The sequence below is a fragment of the Oculina patagonica genome, chromosome 14, assembly GCF_052425735.1.
Source record: "Oculina patagonica isolate OP01 chromosome 14, crgOcupat, whole genome shotgun sequence".
Classification (NCBI taxonomy): domain Eukaryota; kingdom Metazoa; phylum Cnidaria; class Anthozoa; order Scleractinia; family Oculinidae; genus Oculina; species Oculina patagonica.
In genome coordinates, this window is record NC_135771.1 from 24,924,240 (window position 1) to 24,944,153 (window position 19,914).

At 38.9% G+C, this 19,914-nt stretch overlaps 2 protein-coding genes and 1 long non-coding RNA gene across 3 annotated transcripts; 1 reads left to right on the plus strand and 2 right to left on the minus strand.

Moving 5' to 3' along the window:
* Positions 1-1,468: 1,468 nt before the first annotated feature.
* On the minus strand, positions 1,469-3,994 carry LOC144639131 (visual pigment-like receptor peropsin). The gene has a single exon (XM_078498380.1). The coding sequence runs from the start codon at positions 3,425-3,427 to the stop codon at positions 2,507-2,509; it is 921 nt and encodes a 306-aa protein (XP_078354506.1). The 5' UTR covers positions 3,428-3,994; the 3' UTR covers positions 1,469-2,506.
* Positions 3,995-7,168: 3,174 nt separating this feature from the next.
* Positions 7,169-13,331, plus strand: LOC144639413 (aldo-keto reductase family 1 member A1-like). Its single transcript, XM_078498733.1, has 6 exons — positions 7,169-7,526; positions 9,356-9,626; positions 10,314-10,454; positions 11,752-11,957; positions 12,682-12,768; positions 12,917-13,331. The coding sequence occupies exons 1-6, from the start codon at positions 7,257-7,259 to the stop codon at positions 12,980-12,982; spliced, it is 1,041 nt and encodes a 346-aa protein (XP_078354859.1). The 5' UTR covers positions 7,169-7,256; the 3' UTR covers positions 12,983-13,331.
* Positions 13,332-14,430: 1,099 nt separating this feature from the next.
* Positions 14,431-19,172, minus strand: LOC144639414 (uncharacterized). Its single transcript, XR_013568154.1, has 2 exons — positions 19,087-19,172; positions 14,431-18,630 (listed from the first exon to the last, which is right to left on the minus strand). It is a non-coding gene; the product is annotated as an uncharacterized LOC144639414 (long non-coding RNA).
* Positions 19,173-19,914: the final 742 nt, after the last annotated feature.

Sequence of the window (19,914 nt, forward strand, 5' to 3'; positions counted from 1 at the left end):
CTAATCATAGAGCTACAATAGGCTACTTTCAATATATTAAAATTTATCTTGACAACGAGGCCAAGAAAAAAGAAAGGAATGAACATGATTGATTATGTCTTCTAGGCCTCGCTCCCAACTGAATTTTAAAATATTGAAAGTAACCTATTGCAGGTTGACATGTTTAACTTGGCATGCTGGAAAAACGGCGTTTTTAATTCATTTAAAGGCTGACGTGGGTTCCCCTTACAGTTTGCTTCTCACACTTCGCGCTTAGTGAGAGAGGAAAAGTTACAAAGGTTTGAATTTCAGAGGAGGCATATAGCTCGCCATTGGAAACTTCTAATTCCATCCGTCTGCCTACAAAGCCCACTACTCCTCCCCCACTGATATAAGTCCTCCAATGCAAACTCCAATACGACAGGTACGGAGGTCATCGCTGCGTGAAGGTAGGCTGGTCGCCAATGCTTCAGTTCTCAAGAAATTCACTTAAAGACAGAATACACGTCAACTGCATGGGAAGCTATATATAGTATATGTATGTACATGGTCAGTGGGATGACTTGCCGTTGCCAAAGTGACTGGGCCCGTGGAATGGGAAATAAGGGTGTTTGTTCGCCCGGGCCCCGGTGAGAATAGTGTGGAAAGCAACAACAACAAAGACAGCGACTATAACAACAAAACCAGCTACGGCTGAGGTGGTTTCCTCCTCGTAAACGTAAACAGTAAATTTAACAACAACAACAACAACAACAACAACAACAAAAATTTATTTACATCACAGGAAATTCTTCCATATACTAAAAACTCAACGACACAGTAATTTACAATAATTTAAGGTTACTCATAAAATACTGTCGACTACTAGGGATGTCTTAAGATACACTATGTATATCATGCGTTTATAATGCATTTATTATATGGCTACAATAGTACGCGCGCTCTGATTGGCTGCTGAGCGGGCATTATTTTCTTGTAATGACCGGGCATTGTGAAAATTTTTCTCGCCTCGACGGTTTTTTTGAGTTGTGAGTAAAAGCTACTAGCGAGGGGGCAAAAACAACAAAAAATGCCGACAAAATGTAACTATCTTTTCAATAACTGAAAGAAAAACATAACCATACCGATACTTCTTTAGTATGAGCGACGAAGAGAGCCATAGAAAGCGAGAGCGAGTTTTACCTCCAGTGTTTTTTCCCTTGATTATACTCTTTTTTTTGAATAGTGCTTAAAGGCCATATAATAAATAACTTATTAACCTCGTCCGTTCGGACATTACAGGGGAATCTCAGACCTCGACCTTGATGTTTTGACCTCGCTGTCGCTCGGTCAATACATCAGGGCGGGGGCCCCGTTCCCCTTGTACTCACTCTCGGTTAATAAGTAGTATTTATTTGAAAATAAAGCTGAACTTGATATTGTATTAACGATTTTGTCTTTGGAAACTGACTTCCACAAAAATGTTTTACATGTAAACGGCTTTCGGACTGTTTGGAGATTGTTTCGTCTGCCCTGCGGACTCCTCATTAGGTTTGTCATTTATTGCCCTAGATATGGAAGAAGCTGGTTTAAGACTGATAGGACAATGATCTGAATATTGGGTTATCGATTGCACTTCAAATCCGAGTAGTGAATTTAGGAGTTCTTCGCTCGCTATTCCGTAGTCAAAAGTGCTAGTTCCCGTTCCTGATATGAAGAGATAACCCGTTAACCTACCATTCAAAATTCGTAACCTGTTTCCTATGCAAAGGCGTAAACGTTTTCCTCCGACTTTGTTCACGGTAAAATCTGCATTATTTCGCTTCGGAGAATGTTTGTCCAGGCAATGACGGCTATTTGGTGTTACCAGATCATGCCTTTCGTTTTCTATGAAGTCATTTAAACCCTATTCAGACCGGGCTTTTTGGATCTTTTCAGACCAGGAGGGGCCTCCCTCCGTTACTTCCAGAATATTAATTTAAGCAATCACAATGAAATTTGAAGATATATAGCAAGTCCGAAAATCTATCTTTTGATCTACGTCACGTGAGATGGTGACGTTATATTACGTGGCAATTACATCATGATGTTAAAACAGCCGCCATCTTTGATCCGCCATCTTGGATGTCAAAATTTTTCCAAAACGTCAGAAAACAGCTCAAAATTACTGAAAAATAATTTAAATCAATAAACTGTACGGTGAAAAAAATGAAATGGTGAAAATAATTGCACTAAAGTCAATTTTCATTAAAAGGAACACAAAAATCACAAATTTGGGGAAAAATGTCTCTCAAAATGCCGTTGTCGTGGTAACGTCAAGTTACCGACACAAAAAACTATCCTACCTAGTTATTTCCAGATACATCTTAGAGAAACACGCAAAGTTTGGCAGCGTCTAGATGTTATAAGTTAGTTGTTATAAGTTATAAGCGTCAAAGTCAACGTGGGCACCCCCTCGCCCCCGGATTGGAAAGGAATCATGTTCCCATTCCAGCATTAAAAATCTCCAAACGAAATAATGTGACCTTGAGCAGAATATTAACAACCATTAGGCCACCTCGCCTTCATTTGGGTAAATTGAGTTATTTGAAAACTTTAACTCCTTGAAAAGCTTCTTAACCCCTTCTCTGAATCTCTTGTACCGAATGACGTAGACAATCGGGTTGAGAAACACAGAGATTTTGGCAAATATGGCAGGTATAGTAGAAGCCAGTGGAGATATGTGCTCAGGTTTACCAAAAACAAAGTAAAACGACACGACGCCATAGGGCGTCCAAACCACGATAAAACTAGCTATCATAATGAAAGCAGTCAGAGCCACTTTCTTTTGACCAAGCACAACCTCTAATGTTTGCTGCGCCTCGTTACCCCATTCACGTTTTCCCCTTTTTACCATTTGGTGTAAATCGTAGAAGATAATGGCGTACGAAACAACTATGGAAACAATAGGAGCTAAAAAGAAAATGACAAAAATGCAAATGATGTACGAAAAATCAACGATTTCGACTGACCGCCATTTTATTGAGCATATGGCGCCTTCTTCGCCGTAAGATGACCAGCCAAACAGTGGAAGGATGCCCAACAGTGCGGCAAATCCCCAGAGGAAAGCGATGATTTTAAGCATCTGTTTGCGAGTGAGATCTGCTGTCATTGGGTGATGGGTTTTCCAGCATTTCTCAACTGCAAGGACCGTGTGATGTAACATGGTACCGAAGCCAACGATGGCATTTACGCATGCGTACAAACTGCATCCACTTATACCAAATGGCCACGTACCGCGGAAGTTTGCAACTGCACTAAAAGGCATCACAAATACAGCCAACAAGCCGTCTGCTATGGCGATGCTTAGGATTGGGAGATCTGATACTGTGAGAAGATGTCGGTTCTTGTTGAAAGTCAAAATTGTGATAGTGTTGAGTATGAATCCAGGCGCAATCAGGCAAATGTAGATCCACGTTACAAATATCATTGTTATTTCTCAAGTTCTTTGACGTGAAGTGATATGTTCCTACATTTCTGGGTTATTATAATTATTGCCTTTCTTCTCCTTTCTTATTTTCCTTTTAACTTGTAATATGAATGTTCTTCTTACCCTTGTACCGAAAACTGATACCCAATAGTGGACAAATCTGAAAGAAAAGAAATGGACTCATTTTTACATTGCTAAATAAATAAAGCCTAAAGATCGTATTATTACATAAACTGCAGCGAATTATACAAATTTATGATATAGACGCGAGTGCTTTACTGGAAAATAGACAACTGATAAAATTCATACGAAATAACATCCGGGACCGTAGCGGCGTATTTTTCCATATCCTCTCTTGTGATCATATTGATGACGTCATTTCGCGCAATTCCACGGCTACCAAACTTTGCCAAACGCCGGTTGAAAGATAAAGAGTGGTAGATAAGTTATAGCCAACTCGGCGTTACGCGCCTCGTTGGCTATCTACCATGCATCTCATATTCAACGCGTGCTCATGGAATAATTCCTTCACTTCATAAGAGCCATGAGCGACGTTGCGATGTAACCACGCCTTCTTCACCTAAGAGCCCACGGAAGTAATGTACCGGAAGTAAAGGTTGGCAGGAAACTTACTTACAAGAGGCTGGGAATGACTTACGTAACAGGCTACATAAACCAATTCGTTTTTGCAAAATAAATATCCCTTTTTAACTGAAAAATAAAATGCTTCGAAATTTTAAAGGATTCGTAACCTGTCTACGATTTTGAACATCCACGAATTCTCGATCCCAATAGCTAAACAATCTGTTTATGAGTTCAGTATTGGTTCAGTATTGGTTCAGAAATACGTGACTCGCCGCTTTCTGTACCTTGCAAATAAACATACATTGGTTTAAAAAAAGTAGGCAAACAACCAAGAAAACAAAACAAAATAAACAGCTACAAATAAACAGCCAAATCTATTAACAAACCAGGTGGAGTTGAATCCGAGCCTGCTCTGAAATTCCCTTTACCTCGCCGGTTGGAAATTATACAATTTATCAGTGTGCGTTCTATTCACACTTAAATGAAATTTAATTTAAATGTTTTTCCCCTGGCCAAAATTCCAAATTAAGTACTATCGGTACCGAAAAAAAATTCCTATTTAGATTGCTGTTAATGTAACGGAGGCGTTCGTTTAGGACGAAATAAAAAAAAATACCCTTAATTATGCACCCTGCAAAAAATCAACCAGGACAATACTGTCTGCCAAAATTTTCGACACATCCCTGAAAACTATTTTTGAAAAATAGTTTTCACAACCTCATGATCCAAAAACCATTAAGATTATTACCTCCTTTCGTTTAAACCTTTTCTCACTGGTAATCTTGTACCTTTTTACCGTCCACGAGCAAAGATACCAAATTTTCTCGCAAAATTTACCAAACGTAACAATTTTTTTGCTTTTCGCGTCGAGCCGACGAAAAATGCGAAACAGTTTTATCGGTGTCTGTGACGTAAATGATTTTAAACCAATCACAGCATGACTTATTTTTCGTGAGACATATATGAACGGAGTAGGCTGAAAATCTGTCCTTGCTTAGAGACTTTTCTGTTGAGCTTTCGAATAGGTAGATCCCCTGATGAAGGAAACGGTTCTGTAAGGCAAAAAAATGACTTCCCTGTACTGACGCGAAGTCTCTCGATTTTCACTGTGTCAGTTGAGCACGTCATTGCGCAGGAAAATCTCTTCACACGAAGAAGACGTTTAGCGCGAGGTTTTTCCCTTCCCCGCCCCTTTTTACCATAACGGTTGTTAATTTTGAATTCAAATCTAGACGTTTTTTTTTCCTTTCAATATAGTACGGGCCCTGAAAAAAACTAGTTGAAACGATTTCTTTGAAATCATTTTGGCTTCTTTTTATATAATTATTCAAACATTTTTCTTTTTTTCTTTTTTTTGTCATATGAAAGGGGTGTTAAAGGGGGGGATCTGGATCACCTTTCACAGAAAATATTTCGTTCCTTATTTGTTCTATGAGAGGGTGTTAATTATAAAGGGGGATCTGGAAATTTCATACAATCATGTTGTAACTTGTGAGATTTTGAAACATTACTTCCAAAGTACTGCCTTGCATAACATTTTCATCATCTGGCCGCTTCTTTTACAGAAAATCTCTGGCCCCCCCCCCCCCCCCAATTCGTATTAAGTCCTCCCCAAAAAATAGCCCAGGCAATTATGAGCCCAGGGTTTATTTTCGGAATTTTTACCGTTAATAAAAATCACAGTTCACAGCGAATTAGCATTTAATTTTTTTTTCCCCCTTTTTTTTTTTGAAAAGTCAGGTTTTACGGCAAGCAAGAAAATCACAATACGGGGGAAAGAATAAACCATTTTTTTTTTTAGGGGGTGTTAATTATTAAACCGGATTGTTTAGGTGGGGGGGGGGGGCCACTAATATCATTGAGGGGAGGGGCACTACTTTTGGTGCGTCCAGTTATGGGGGGCCATTACTTTGAGTTTCAAGGACAGTTTTTAACATATTTTAGTGTGATTAAAGGGACAAGTGAATAAATAAACAAGTAGGTTCATAAATAAATAAATAAAGCAGTTAATTCCTACCATTACTGGAATGGGCCAAGCATTTAATCAATAGTGTATATGACCGTCCCAAACCAAATATGTTGCTAGAGTTTAATTTAGTTCCAGCAGTTCAAATATTTTTTATCATTAAGCGATAATAAGGGTGATCATAATCTATTCTGGAAGGGCCATTTTGTTGTTCGAATCGAGAAGGCAGAATCTAGGAGGAAATGTTCTTACCCGCCATAAAATTATTGGGAGTAACAAGGCCACCTTAGACGGCACACAGCTTTTTTCAATCCAAAGCTCCTCTGGGTTTGCGAACACCAACAACAAAAAAAATAAAAAAAAAAAAAAAAAAAAGGAAAAAATGCCGGTAATATAAACCGCTGAGAACTTTTTACGGGAACAAAAGCTGTGTTTCTGGATATTTTAAGGGAACAGGGATCACAAAAGTTGTTAAAATATTTTTAGGGAACAATGGGAACACATTTTGAATTTAGATCGTGGGGGGGGGGGGGGGGGGGGGGGGGGGGGGGGGGGGGGAATTTTGGGGGGAACAAGGGAACATGGACCCCCCGTATGGGGCTCATGTTTTTTATATATTTGGGGGGGGAGGGCATAGAAGTTTTAAGGTATCTCTCGTGGGTCTTTACTTAGGTTTCTTTGTCCGAGGGGGTTGGAAAATTAAAAGTCATAAAAATTGCCGGCCCCGCCCCAAACCGTCCTTCAAACCATAAATAATGGAAAAAGCCATCGCGAATCACCAAAATACCCTTTACCACCCTCATATGAATGGTTCATCATCGTTTTTTGGACCACCATTTTTCCTTTTTTTCCTTTTTACTCATTTCTCCTTGCCCTTGGCCTTCCTTCGGCTGTTTATAGGCCTTTACAACCATTCTTGATCCCCACGATGGCTCCCCCTTGTAGCCTGCGGGCGGGCTCTCTATTCGGGGGCACCGTGTTTCTCTCTCCGCGCGCCGAGGGGTCCGGGGGCCCCGCCGCCGGGGCGGGGCCCCCCCCCCGGGGGGGCGCGCGGGGGGGGCGGGGGGGGGGGGGGGGGGGGAGACTTTCACCCCCCCCCGAGAGAGCGCGCCCGGCGGTTTTCTTCCATCTTTGGAGATCGGAAATACTGGGTCCCAGTCCTACGCTTCCTCAATCATCCGAGTAACCCTCCCCCCAGTATTTCAGCATCACGCGACTTCTCGATGGTGATGTGACTCGGCGTTCGTCGCTGAATTTATATTTTGTTTCTAATCGTTTATGTGTATTTATCGAACCGGTGCTCGTCTAAGACGTTTACAAAGAAGAAATCTGTCATTTTGTGTTAAAATCGCAATGGAAACTATCGCGTTAAACAATGGTAGATCGATTCCAACGGTGGGCCTAGGAACTTGGAAAAGTAAACCGGGCGAGGTCGCCAATGCTGTGAAATTTGCGATACAGGCTGGATACAGGCATATTGATTGCGCAGCAGTGTATGGCAATGAAAAGGAAGTAGGAGAAGCTCTTAAGTCTTGCATTGGATCCACGGTAGGAAATAAAAGCGTACGTCTGTGTGGAGAAAAGGAAGAAGGACCCGAAAACCGGGGGTAGGGAAAAAGTTTGAGGGGGGAGAGGGTACCCAATGCAATAGTGTTTTAAGGGCTAGTCAAAGTGGCAGTGTTGCCAATGTATAGCCTCAAAGTGAAATTTTATTGATGACTTTTTATAGTATACTAATTGCTTAGTTATAGGTGCTGAATCACAGTCCATGTAGTACAGATGAGAGTAGTTGGTGTGCGGCCATAGTGTGCAGTCAAGCCTCTCAAAAATTTCTTTGCACCCTGATGGGAGAATTCTAATGTCTTGAGCCCCTGGTTTCTCAAAACTCCTGTTTTCTCGACCCAATTTTCAGGGTGCATTCCGTGTACACGCCACGCTGAAGATATGCCAATTTTTTTTTTCGGTCTACCTCAAGGTCCTTTATTATTCATACCTAAAATAAGTCATCTGTATGCCAGTTAAAAGGTGCCGGTTGCGATCATACACTAGTACCCCACGCAATTTTGAAATCCACCCCAAAGTTCTTCAGCGTAACCTACGTAGAATGCAACCTGGCCCAATTTTCATTTCCCAAGGATAGTACTTTTCTGTAACTTTACCCGTGATTGCTCAAACCTCTCGATTTCTCAAACCAAGTTTCGTTTTCCCTGGAGGTTCAAAAAATTGGGATTCTACTGTAATTACTATTGTTGGTTTTCACTGTCACGCAATCAAAAAATAAATTTAAAACCATTCAACTACAGAAGCTATGAATTTCAAATATTATAGATGATAAATAGATAAACAATTTCTCCAAGTTTCAGGTCTGTCAGGGCTCGAGACTAACGGTAGCCAACTAGCCAAAGGCTAGTAAAAATGCAGTTTTGGCTAGCAGCTTTTGGCCTTTCACTAGCCAAAATAGCTAGTGAAAAAATCAGGCATTAGTGGCAAGAAACTGCATTTATTAAAATCGTATCTCAGAGAATAATTATAACTAACAAGTAAACTGTTGACATTATAGAATGTAAAGCTTTAAACAAAATTCTAGTTGACAAAAACACATGTACATGTACAATTTTTTATAGTGAAGAACAAAGCCCAATTTTTAAGGGAAAAAAACGTGAAGATTTAAGGAACATTTTACGGCTCAAGGTTTAAACATTATCGGACATTGTTTTCACCCCCACCACCCTAAAAAAAAAGAACTATGCTTAAAATTGTGGCTAGTAGAAAATACGTTTTGGCTAGTGAAATCAAAAGCTGTCACTAGCCACTTGGCTAGTTAGCCAAAAAGTTAGTCTCAAGCCCTGTCTGTGTGGTGTACCGTTCGCAAGTTATTTGCCAAACCTTTCCACGCAAATTTACAAAGCTTAGTATGGAGCCGCCATAACTGTGTCCTGCCGAGGGACACAGTAATGGCCGCCGTGATGTCAGAGAAACCATCTGGAACTCAATTCTGTTTGCAACAGCGGCTATCTTTGGCTCATGAGCTAGTACAGTTTTACATAAACACAACTTATTATATCTGAAATGTTCAATCTGCTGAAAATGGAAAGGAAAGGCCTTTTTTCAAACAAAACAGCTTTGTCAGGGCACTCAGCTTGATGTCACATACAATGGAGAACTCAAATATTCAAAATGCTCTGTTTAAAAAACGAATGACACTATCGATCTGGAAATTTGCAAAAAGATATATTTTTAGTTTATCTTACGTCTATTGACAACGAAAATTTAGTAGGCCTTGTGAATTTTGATTTCAGAATTTTATGACGTAACATGAATTTATATTTCAAGTGTGTCAAAACAGGCTAAGCTTTTGCATGTTAATCCGTTTACAGGTAAAAAGGGAAGATCTGTTCATCACATCTAAACTGTGGAACACAAAACACAATCCCAATGATGTGCGCTCTGCTTTGATGGGCACTCTTGGTGACCTTGGGCTAGATTATCTTGACCTTTACCTCATTCACTGGCCCACAGCCTTGCAAGATGGTGATGTGCCGTTTCCTAAGGATGATAAAGGGAATCTGATCTATGCCTATCATGATCTGTGTGATACTTGGAAAGCTATGGAAGCACTTGTGGATGATGGGCTTGTCAGAGCAATTGGTAATGATTTCTTTTTCCTGTTAACTTTGTGTAATCGTAGGTCATTAAATCTGTGTAATCGGCAGGTTAAATGGTCTAGTGGTTAGCATGCTGGACTCCTGAGTCCTGGCCAGGGTCACTCCAAAACACTGTGTCCTTGGGCATGACACTTTTACTCTCAAAATGCCTCTCAATCTTCCCCCAGGTGTATTAATGGGTACTGTTGAATTTAATGCTGGGGAGAACCCTGCAATAGACTAGCATCCCATCAAAGAAGTAGTAGAAATACTAATGCTATGAAAACTGGGATAAGCTTCAGTCTGATGGGCCACTAGGCTCCAATGCAGACTTTAGCGAGCGAGCGAGCGAGCCGTCTTATTGTTAAATAGACAACCCTGGGTGCTTACAGTGCAAGTGAAATTGATAAAATCACAGACCAATACTATTAAGAAACCACTTTCACTGAACATTTTGTTGAGTAGATAGGTCACTGGGTTGTGCTAAAACAATTAGACGACTTTCTCTCTGTTTCTATCAACTTTTACTAGCTATCAGCTGATAGAAACTTCAAGATTGCCATCTAATTGTTAATTAGTCAACTTGACCATGGGTTGTAGTTTTTCGCTCATAAAAAGCACAAGCCTCCTGTATTTATTTAATATCCTATAGCCAAGTCATCCCAAGTTTCTGATTGTTTACTTTTTTTAGGTTTGTCAAATTTTAACAGCAAACAAGTTGATGACATCATAGCCAGCGGCAAAATAAAGCCAGCTGTTTTACAAGTAGAGTGTCATCCTTACCTGAATCAAGCTGACCTAATTAAACACTGCAAAGAGCGAGGTGTTGTAGGTTAGTGCATTTCTTGTATTCAAATTCATAGATAATAGGAACATGTAATTTAGTAATTTCCTTAGTAATTACCATATTTATTTTAAACCTTGAGAGTGGGTGCTTATTCAAGGCTGGGGGTTATTAAAAGTTCACCATTTCCAGCAAGTAGTAAGTTTATTTTGCAACAAAACAATAAATACCGGTAATAACAAAACGTGAAGATTCACCAAAGCAGAATGTTAACTCTTCTTTGAAAGTTTCTGTAAATTCTAAGAAATCTCGGTCTTCTGGGAAGTCTCCAGGGTTCAAAATAAAATTTCGTTTTTAGCCTGAATTTGTCGGCTTTTTTTGTCAAGGCTCATTTTTTCCCGGCTGTTAGAGAGCTATGCATTTCAAGGGACACAATCCATCTGCATACATGACGTACCCAGATGCATTCTGAGGCGATTTCAAACACAGTCGGCCATTTGTAAGTTTTCCGAAGTGATACAATATTTTACGGCAAAGCAAAAGAATGGATTGGAGCAATGTGACTTCTTTTCTTATTTTGAATGTTTGAGAAGCAAATAAGATCTTCAATATAATTTTCTGGAGGGACACAATACCTGAGAAGGTGGGGCAGCCCGTTATTCATCTTAACACAGAAATGAAGTCACCACATTGGCGACTAAACCGTAACTGAACCAGAAGTTTTCGTCGACAAAGATGAAATTTTGGTCGCATTAGCAACTATTGAGTCGCTCTTTCTAGCCCTGTAGCTGCTTTATTTTCTGATATGGAATGTTTACTTCAACATTACCGCAACTTTTATTTCAGTTGGCCGATCAAGGCATGATATTTTCTAATTCTTCGGTGAAAAGTAGCCGGCAAGTGTCGTCAGAATGCCGGCTACCGCCAACACCCGGCTGCTATTTTGAACCCTGGTCTCTTAGTAGTACTTAGTCGATTTCAATCTCATTGTGCACTAATCAATACTCCTCTTGTGCACTTACAGGGGGAGGGTGGGCACTTATTTTCGAGGCTGGGTGCTATTAACTTTTCCTACCTTCAGGGTGGGCGCTTATTCGAGGTGGGCACTAAATTGAGATTGGTCGCTTTATCAAATAAATATGGTATTTTAATTTATTATTATTTTGTTTGATAGGTTTTAGTTAGTTTTAGTTAACAGGTGAAGAGCAATGCTTCGACGGGGCTAAAACTTAAAACTTCTGTGTTTAGGGGATCAAAGGCCATGTGGCCCCTTAGTGCATGCACACAGCCCATTGCTGTTACATTACTGGTAAAAAGAATTTGTTTGTTTGTTTGTTTTATACAGTTACAGCATACAGTCCCCTGGGATCACCTGATCGTCCTTGGGCGAAACCAGGAGAACCTTTGCTAATGGATGATCCCAAGATGTTGGAGATTGCCAAGAAATACAACAAATCCCCAGCCCAGGTGTGCATCCGCTTTCAAGCACAGAGGGGTGTGTCTGTTATACCCAAGAGCGTAACACCTGCTCGCATTCAGAGCAACTTTGAAGTAAGTTACATGTAATTGTCAATTAAATATAATTGACCTGTTTGTACAGTGTATGTTGGTTTTAAAAGCTTAGTTCCTTGCCCTTGGGTTGGGGATTAGGCCACGGACAGTAGGAGCGCCGGCGCGGCGGGGCGGGGGGGCGCGCGAGGACACAAACGCGAACGCGAACCATTATAATTGTTAAAAGGTCTTGGAGAGTGTAGTAAAGTCGTATGAAAGAATTCATATTTGAACTGTGGATAGTGTTACACCAAGAAGGGAAATAATCTTTCTGCTAAATGCAAGCTGTGATCTCCATCACAATAAATTTTATTTTACTGTGCAATACAGTGTATTGTACTGCTGGGACACTTTCTCATTTCCTTTTTCTCCAGTGACAAAAAAAGAAACCTTTTCTACAGCATTTTAGGGGAGAAGAGGGGTTTAAGTGTTGGCCATTTACTGTAGTCCAAGAGATTTGGCTGAACTTGAAGTAAATGTTTAAAACAAAATAATATAACCTGGCTCATCATGTAGTCTTCTAAGCTCCTTTGTAGACGCTTTGTTTCCTTGTCACCCAATATTTGTGTGATGAGCCCAAAGAGGACCTATGATTTGACTTATCGCACAACATCTATTACCATTAAGAGAAGAGAGTGACAACCCAAATTATGATGTACCAGGCACTTATACACATGTAGGCAACCAGCCTGAATTTCTGACAATTTTATGTATTTTATTGCAGGTATTTGATTTTGAACTCTCTGTTGATGACATGAAGGTCATTGAATCCTTTAACAGACCTTGGAGAGCTTGTATTCCAATGGCAGAGGTAAATAACAGTGGCTGAATATGTCTGTGTTGTAGATCTACAATGTTTACGTTGTCTTGGTGTATTTACAAATTCTCAGAACTGATATTTAAGGAAACATATGGCAGTTTGTTAGGAGAATTCATACTTTGATATGTTTATTTTTTAGGTTGATGGCAAGAAAGTTCCAAGAGATGGTGCCCATCCTCATTTCCCATTCCATATTCCATTTTAATAGGAGACTTGTGTCGTTTTAAATGCTATTTTTTTTATTTATATACTAATCTTAGGTAGATAGTGTTTTTTTCTTCATTTTTTTCTTTCACAAATGTACAGTGCAAAATTAAATGTGGTACCATTTGGAGCGAGGTTTCCCGGCCAATGTGTTTATCGCCCTTCTTTCGCCTCCAAGAACGCTGAACGTCGCAGGGAAACTAAACTTACAATGTTATCTTAGGGCTAAGCTAACACCCAATAAAGCAAGAGAAATACTTCCGTTAAATAACGTAATGAATTGAATTATTTTTTGAGTGCTTATTGAAAAAAAGAACTAACAATAAAATTGTCAAGGACGTTTTCCTGGACGTGAGTGTCTATTCTTTTTAGTAGTAAGTGTTACAGTATTTACTAAAACTATTTGGTCTGCTTTTTGTCGACAACCCCACCACCCCCCCCCCCCCTCCCTGTTAATCCATACGACTTTTTATCTCTTAAGACGTCATAATGAATGCGTGAGTAGTAACTCATATTCAGTGGAACTCTATTTAAAGCGATGTAACGAGCAGCTCAAAATTAGTACAACTGCAAATTTGTAACATACGGTATTTTCTCAATTAAACGCCCCAGGTTTTTATTTTAATCTTGACTTGCTGGACCCTGTGTTTATTCGAGCCCGGTAGTTATTAAGCAAGGGGTTTTATACATTATTTTTGCGATATATCTTGCCATTACAACTGCAGCTTTTTATGCCTCAAATATATGTTTGAGGGGGCTATTTAAAACTCCACCTTGAAAGCCCGGCGTTAATTCGAGAAAATTTCGGTACACTGAATATTGCATAAAGAAAGATAATTTTTAAAACACTTCTTAGTTGAAAATTATCAACTTAGTGTTGATAAAAGTAATTTGACGGCGGTGTCAAATTTGGAAAAGCTGACGTTTCGAGCGTTCGTCCTTCGTCACAGCAAAATGCGCCGAAGAGGGTAAACGCTCGAAACGTCAGCTTTTCCAATTTTGTCACGGCGGTTTACTTACCTTAATTAACTTTTTGCTGATAATCTACCCAGCTAGCGTTAATCGAACCCAGCTTAGACTACCAAACTATTCTGTATATGGTCATAAGTTCTTTATGCGAAACGCCCCGGCGTTTCGAAAAGGATCTAGAATGAATTTCAAAATATATATCTACTGTGTTTTTTTTGGGGGGGGGGGGGGGGGGGGCCGGTATTGGGTGTGGTCCTTGTTGCGCATCGATATCCCGAGAAAAAAAGGCTTTTTTTTTGCAATCTAGAAAGCTGCAAGCGCGTGACACGCCCACCACGCCTTTATCTAAGGACACGCTTTTCTTTACATATGTTGTAGGATTTTCCAAATGGAAAAAAAGATTTAGATACAAGGCGTGTGAAGAAATTTTTTTAAGGTTTGCGGCAGTGAAGGAATTTATATGAGCAGGTACTCTTGAGGTATTTGCATAAGCTTATCAAAACAATTTATTAAGAAGTTCACACCTACTGTTGCACTGAAATAATCTAAGAACTTCTTACTTTAGTCATTACTTAATAAAACAAGAATTTTGGGAAAAGCAGTTGATTAAAAACGAGATTATAAGTTGAACTCTACATGTCGACAATGAATCGTGAGCAATGGAAGAAGTGAATAAAACTTTTAAGTACGTGCATGTTACAATTGCATGTATCTTAAGTGAATCTCGTGTTATATACAAGGCGATTTTTATACAATGTCTCTATGTTTTGAACTTAGTGTCTCTAAAAAGCGGGTGTGTTCGTAAGGAACCATCTACGTTCGTTCTTCGAAACGTTCTACTGTTCAAAATTTTTTACATGGTTAAATTACGGTTTTGCAACATTAACATTAGTATCGAATTTGAACTTACACTTCAACATATTTTGCAATAAATTTGTACATATTTCTTTAGCTTTACTTCACGCCAATACCTATTAATGTAAATGGTGTTGAGATATCCAAGGAAATCTGAATAAGTTGCATTATGTGTGCAGTCATTAGAGCTGAACTAAGCATATTTTGATGTAACAATGAGGGACCACTAAACCACCCTGAACTGGAACACTCTGGTAGTGTAAGTGAACTTTTGCTGACTTGTTTACTGTACATGACTGATAAAATGTAATTAGGCTCGTAAGCTTCTTTCTTCTTTGAGTGGAAACGCTCCAGGTCTTCAATGAATAAGTCACCAAAGCTGGACTGAGAACAAACTTGGATGGTTGCAATGAGAATCGTTGAAATACCGATGGCAGAAATGGATATGCTTGTGAGTGAATGAGTTTAGTGATTTAACTTGACTTGTGTCTTTTTTTGATTCCGCGTCCTTGGAGTGAAGTGTCAGTTAGTCCGTCGCTTCTTTCTGAGATTTGCCGGTCTTCTCTTTTTCCTTGCTAACTTCAGATGACGTTTTCACCATTTTCTTGAGAAAAGACACGTAAACGAAGGACAAAACGAAGACTGATCCAACGAAAACTCCAATATCCACTGCAAAAAGCATATTTCTTGTGGTAGTGTAACTTACTGACGAGTTACTTCAAAATCCAACAGCACCTTTATCTTCTTACGTGCGTCTTTAACGCAGCCTTTAGCCAAATGTGTTTTCCCTTCTAAATCATGAACGTGCTTTATCACAGCGACGCTGTTTACTTTCTGCTGGGCTGTTTTGCAAAGCAAGTTATTTTGTATGACGCAAGGATTTGAAAAAACCGCGTTATAAAAACTTGATGACTTTTAACCACCGCTTCGCGTAAACTTCAAAATAAAAATGTGCGGCGTTTCAGATACAGTCACGTTTTCTGTTATCTTTATGTTTACACTGTTTAACTTGTTTTTTAAGTTTTGCTTTCTACCTGGATAACACTCCATTAAGATGAGGGAATATTTTAACAGCCTGTTACGGGCTCTGCAATATGCTCACTTAACTTAATTTTCATGATCACGACTAGTCTAGAAGGTGTAAGCCCATCGGAATAGCTAAAGATGCCATGTTTACCAGAGTTGTTTTGAACTCTTTGTGAGCACAAAATCACGGGAGAAATTCATAAATAATAAAAAGAACTCCACAAGAGCTTTTTACGGCTAATATGTGACGACGGGACTATAATACTAAATGGGTAATTGACTAAAAGCGCGGCCCTTATTTTCGCTCGTGCAAAACGTTTTACGACGGCGTGGGCGTTTGCACGTGCGTTATACATTTTGATACATTTCTTCATCGTCCTCTGGAAAACAGCAATGCAAAATAACAAAAAATAACAAAATTCTGCATGTTTTGTAGACTGTTTACAGCCCTCTATTTTTTAGTATTTTTCTCGGTGAAACCGCGGTAACAGTGTGTTGTGCTATGAACAGTCTACGATTTTTGAAGAAAAGTGCATGTCTTCGAACTTTTAACGTTTCTTCTTAAATTGAACGCTGTCTTTACAACCAATTCAAGTTCTGATTGACTCCAAGTGCAAAAAAGAATGGATGTAAATAATCGCGAAATCATTGAACAACTGAAAAACAATGTTAATATATTGTATATTAACTTTGTTTATGTAAACAGTCGCCTGTGGCTCAAGCTCGCTCTCTTGTTTACATCAGTCTTTGTAAACAAACGCTTGTTTTTCTATTTGTATGAGACTTGATGCGTTAATAAGCTATCAAGCTGTAGATACACTACGAAGCCTGGCGGACAAATATATTACTCACTCTTATCAGGGCTTTAATTTTATGGGGGTTTATGTACTTAAGGGAAGTTTCATCCCATTTCTAGAAGTCAGATCTCTTGCATTTTAGAACTGAACTCCACTTTTTTTTGTTCTGTAACTACTATTTTATATTCAGCTAAAAAACACGTAATACCCGTTATAGGCGAAACAGCTGCTCTAACGAATGTTTGACAAGAACGAGAAAAACTCGTATTTTGCTATTAATAGTGCTGATAACATGTTCCAATTAAAAACTGGATATTTCTTGACTATGCACAGATTTCGTAAGCGAAATTTAGACTACGTGCACGCGCAAAGTATGCATTTTAAACTTTGGAATCACGCCTTTAATCATTTCTTTGGTTTTTCCTTTGCAGTAGATTCTTAACTTTGGACAGAATATTTATAAATGGCTCCGACAAGAAACTATTTAGTCTTTTTACAGTAAGTCATCGGACTATTCAAATAAACTAAAGATGGGAAGACTCCAAGGCCAGCAAAACGCCTGCAATCGACTTACTTTCAGAGTCGGCGTACACCGGCGACAACCAAATTGCGGTCATATCCAGCATTTTTTTTTTCTTACAAAAATTTAGGATCTCGTTTCCAAAGTGCGCTTTGTTTTTGGCGAACACCAAGAAGCGGACTCTGGCCTATTCCGATTTTTGAACATACGCTGAATGTCAGCTAATCAGATTTGAGCGGGAACTGGAACTGGCCCGAGACGTCACAGTTCTTGTTGATAACCAACGGAAATGCGGTCACTGAGATGAGACTGAAAAGGATCGATTTTATATACGAAACTTCGGTGTTGTTTCATAAATCCGCCACATTAATTGTCAAAATTATCTCTCAGTTGTTTGACGAAGCAAATAAGTTAAAAGTTATAACACTGAATAAATACGTCCTGAACTGATTTGCATTTACTGTAAGACTGAATGGTTGATTTAGAATAATAAGGTTCTTTTTATTTACCAAGCTTGAAGCCCTTCAATATTCTGAATGAACCGAACGCTTTTTCCTCATCTTTCTATTTATTTTTGCAATCTCTAATCCAGGAATTTCATCCAGTGTAATTTGCTCCAAGCTTAAAAAAAATAAAAAATATGTATATCTTAGGTGTAATATCTGATACACTATATTCAAAACATATACGACTTGGAAAACCCATTATGGAACAAAGATAGCTTTAATAACCGTGCATATACCATGGCATGGAACTTATTGCAATCATAACACTTTCATCTATGTGTCAGTGTGAAAAAAATACCATGACTTCTTGACAAGATGTGAACTCAGATGAGAACCATACAGAACTGTCAATATTGAAAGCAATCATTCTTGCTCCGAATCGTCTCCTGGCCAACAATATGAACGGTGAGGAATGATGCAAAAAGTAGAGCAAACACAACATCTTGTCCTTATCCAGCGGGTTGTTGCAGAAATAAAGCAATTATTTTTCTTGAAAGAGATGATTTTTCGATGCGAGTAGTTGAATACGAAGATGCCGTCAGGTCCTATTTAGATGTCAGATCCCCGTCTTGCTATACAGACTGTTGAAGTCTCCTTTGATTAATTTCAAGTCTTGGTCATGACATTTTAATATTCCTCAGTCAGTTGTCGATTATCGCTAATTAAAAGAAATAACAAACCACATATCCCTCTAATAGAGCAATGCTGAACACCCAAAATCCGCTTATCCCCAGATCTGAAGTCTCATGAACTTGAACCGCACCTCAGTAATACAAGTGTCCCATATTATCTTGTTCGACGGGCTGGTAAACTACTGGCTCTGATTTCTTGCGGAATTTTCTGCCACGAATATAATGCTGTATCACAATAACATTTGCAACGGAAAATATCACCACTGCAGTGACAATGAGGCAGATTTCTACCACTGGCATATCCTTGATGGAATTTATACAGCGGGGCTTGCCGAACTGGACAACTGTACGAGACCCGACACTGTCACACAGTTGCTTCTAGCCACCCACCGGTAGCCGGACGTTTTTTACCCCGGGTATTTTTTTCGGGTGTTTTTGCTCTTCCTTTTTTTTCCCCCCCCCTTTTTTTTTTTTTTTTTTTTTTTCCCCTTTTTCACCCTGACGTTGAATACATGTCGACTAGCCCTGACGAAAAAAAATACCACTTTCTGAGACCACTCCCCTCAGGATAGTTTGTCATAAATCAAAATTTAAGTCAAACTGTTCACAAGAGTTGATTGGCTATTCACTTTTCTCTGGTGATTTTCAAAATATGGCACTTACTGGAAACAAATGTGCAAACGCTTTTTACAATACGAATCATAAGGATTTACTCTTTTCACCCTTTTTGGTTTTTTTTTTTTTTTTTGGTACGAATCTTCTAAGTTGGGTACGACCCGAGACGAGACGTACTGGGTCACACAGTCTGCTTAGCTACCCACCCACCCTCGTTGAGTGCATGTAACTAGCTCCCTTTCACCACTCCCCTCAGGATAGTTTGTCATAAATCAAAATAGGCCATTTCCGATATATTAAAATTCTAACTTGGCTCCGGGGCGGGGGAAAAAAAAAAAAAAATTTCCCGTGGGGTTTTTTTTTTAATTATTTTTTTTTTTTTTTTTTTTCCCCCCCCCCCCCCGGCGCAATTTTATAATAAAATATTTTTTTTTTTTTTTTTATCCTTTTTTTTTTTTTTTTTTTTTTTTTTTTTTTTTTTTTTTTTTTTTTTTTTTTTTTTTTTTTTTTTTTTTCTTTTTCCCCCAACTTTTTTTTTTTTTTTGTTGGGTTAAATAAAAACACTCTATAGAAAATGGATTAATCAAACTGTCAAATTGATTTATTACTTCTGGTGGTAAAAAGCAGTAAGTCAGTCGGGCATGAAGTAATTCACGATTCAAGATAACCTGCGTTTAATATCAAAAAAGCCCCCAGGCCATGTGCGAATATGTTAGATATTTGTTACGTAAAACATAGTTTACAGAGCTTTGCTTGTGCTTCGTAGAAACATGGACACGAGAATGTCGAGTAAAGCTTAATAAAAGACGCAAAATTGTATACACTCCAGACCCTTTTGAATGAAAAGACAATGGTTTTCGCACAAACGCTTTTATTATTATTCATTAATTCAGAAACTAAATGAACACTCAATCAAGACGTTTTTCTTGACTGCTGTGAAATGCTCTAGAATTTTCTTTTTGAAATTTCAATGAAACTTACCGTTGCTGTATACTGACGCTCTAACCACATGC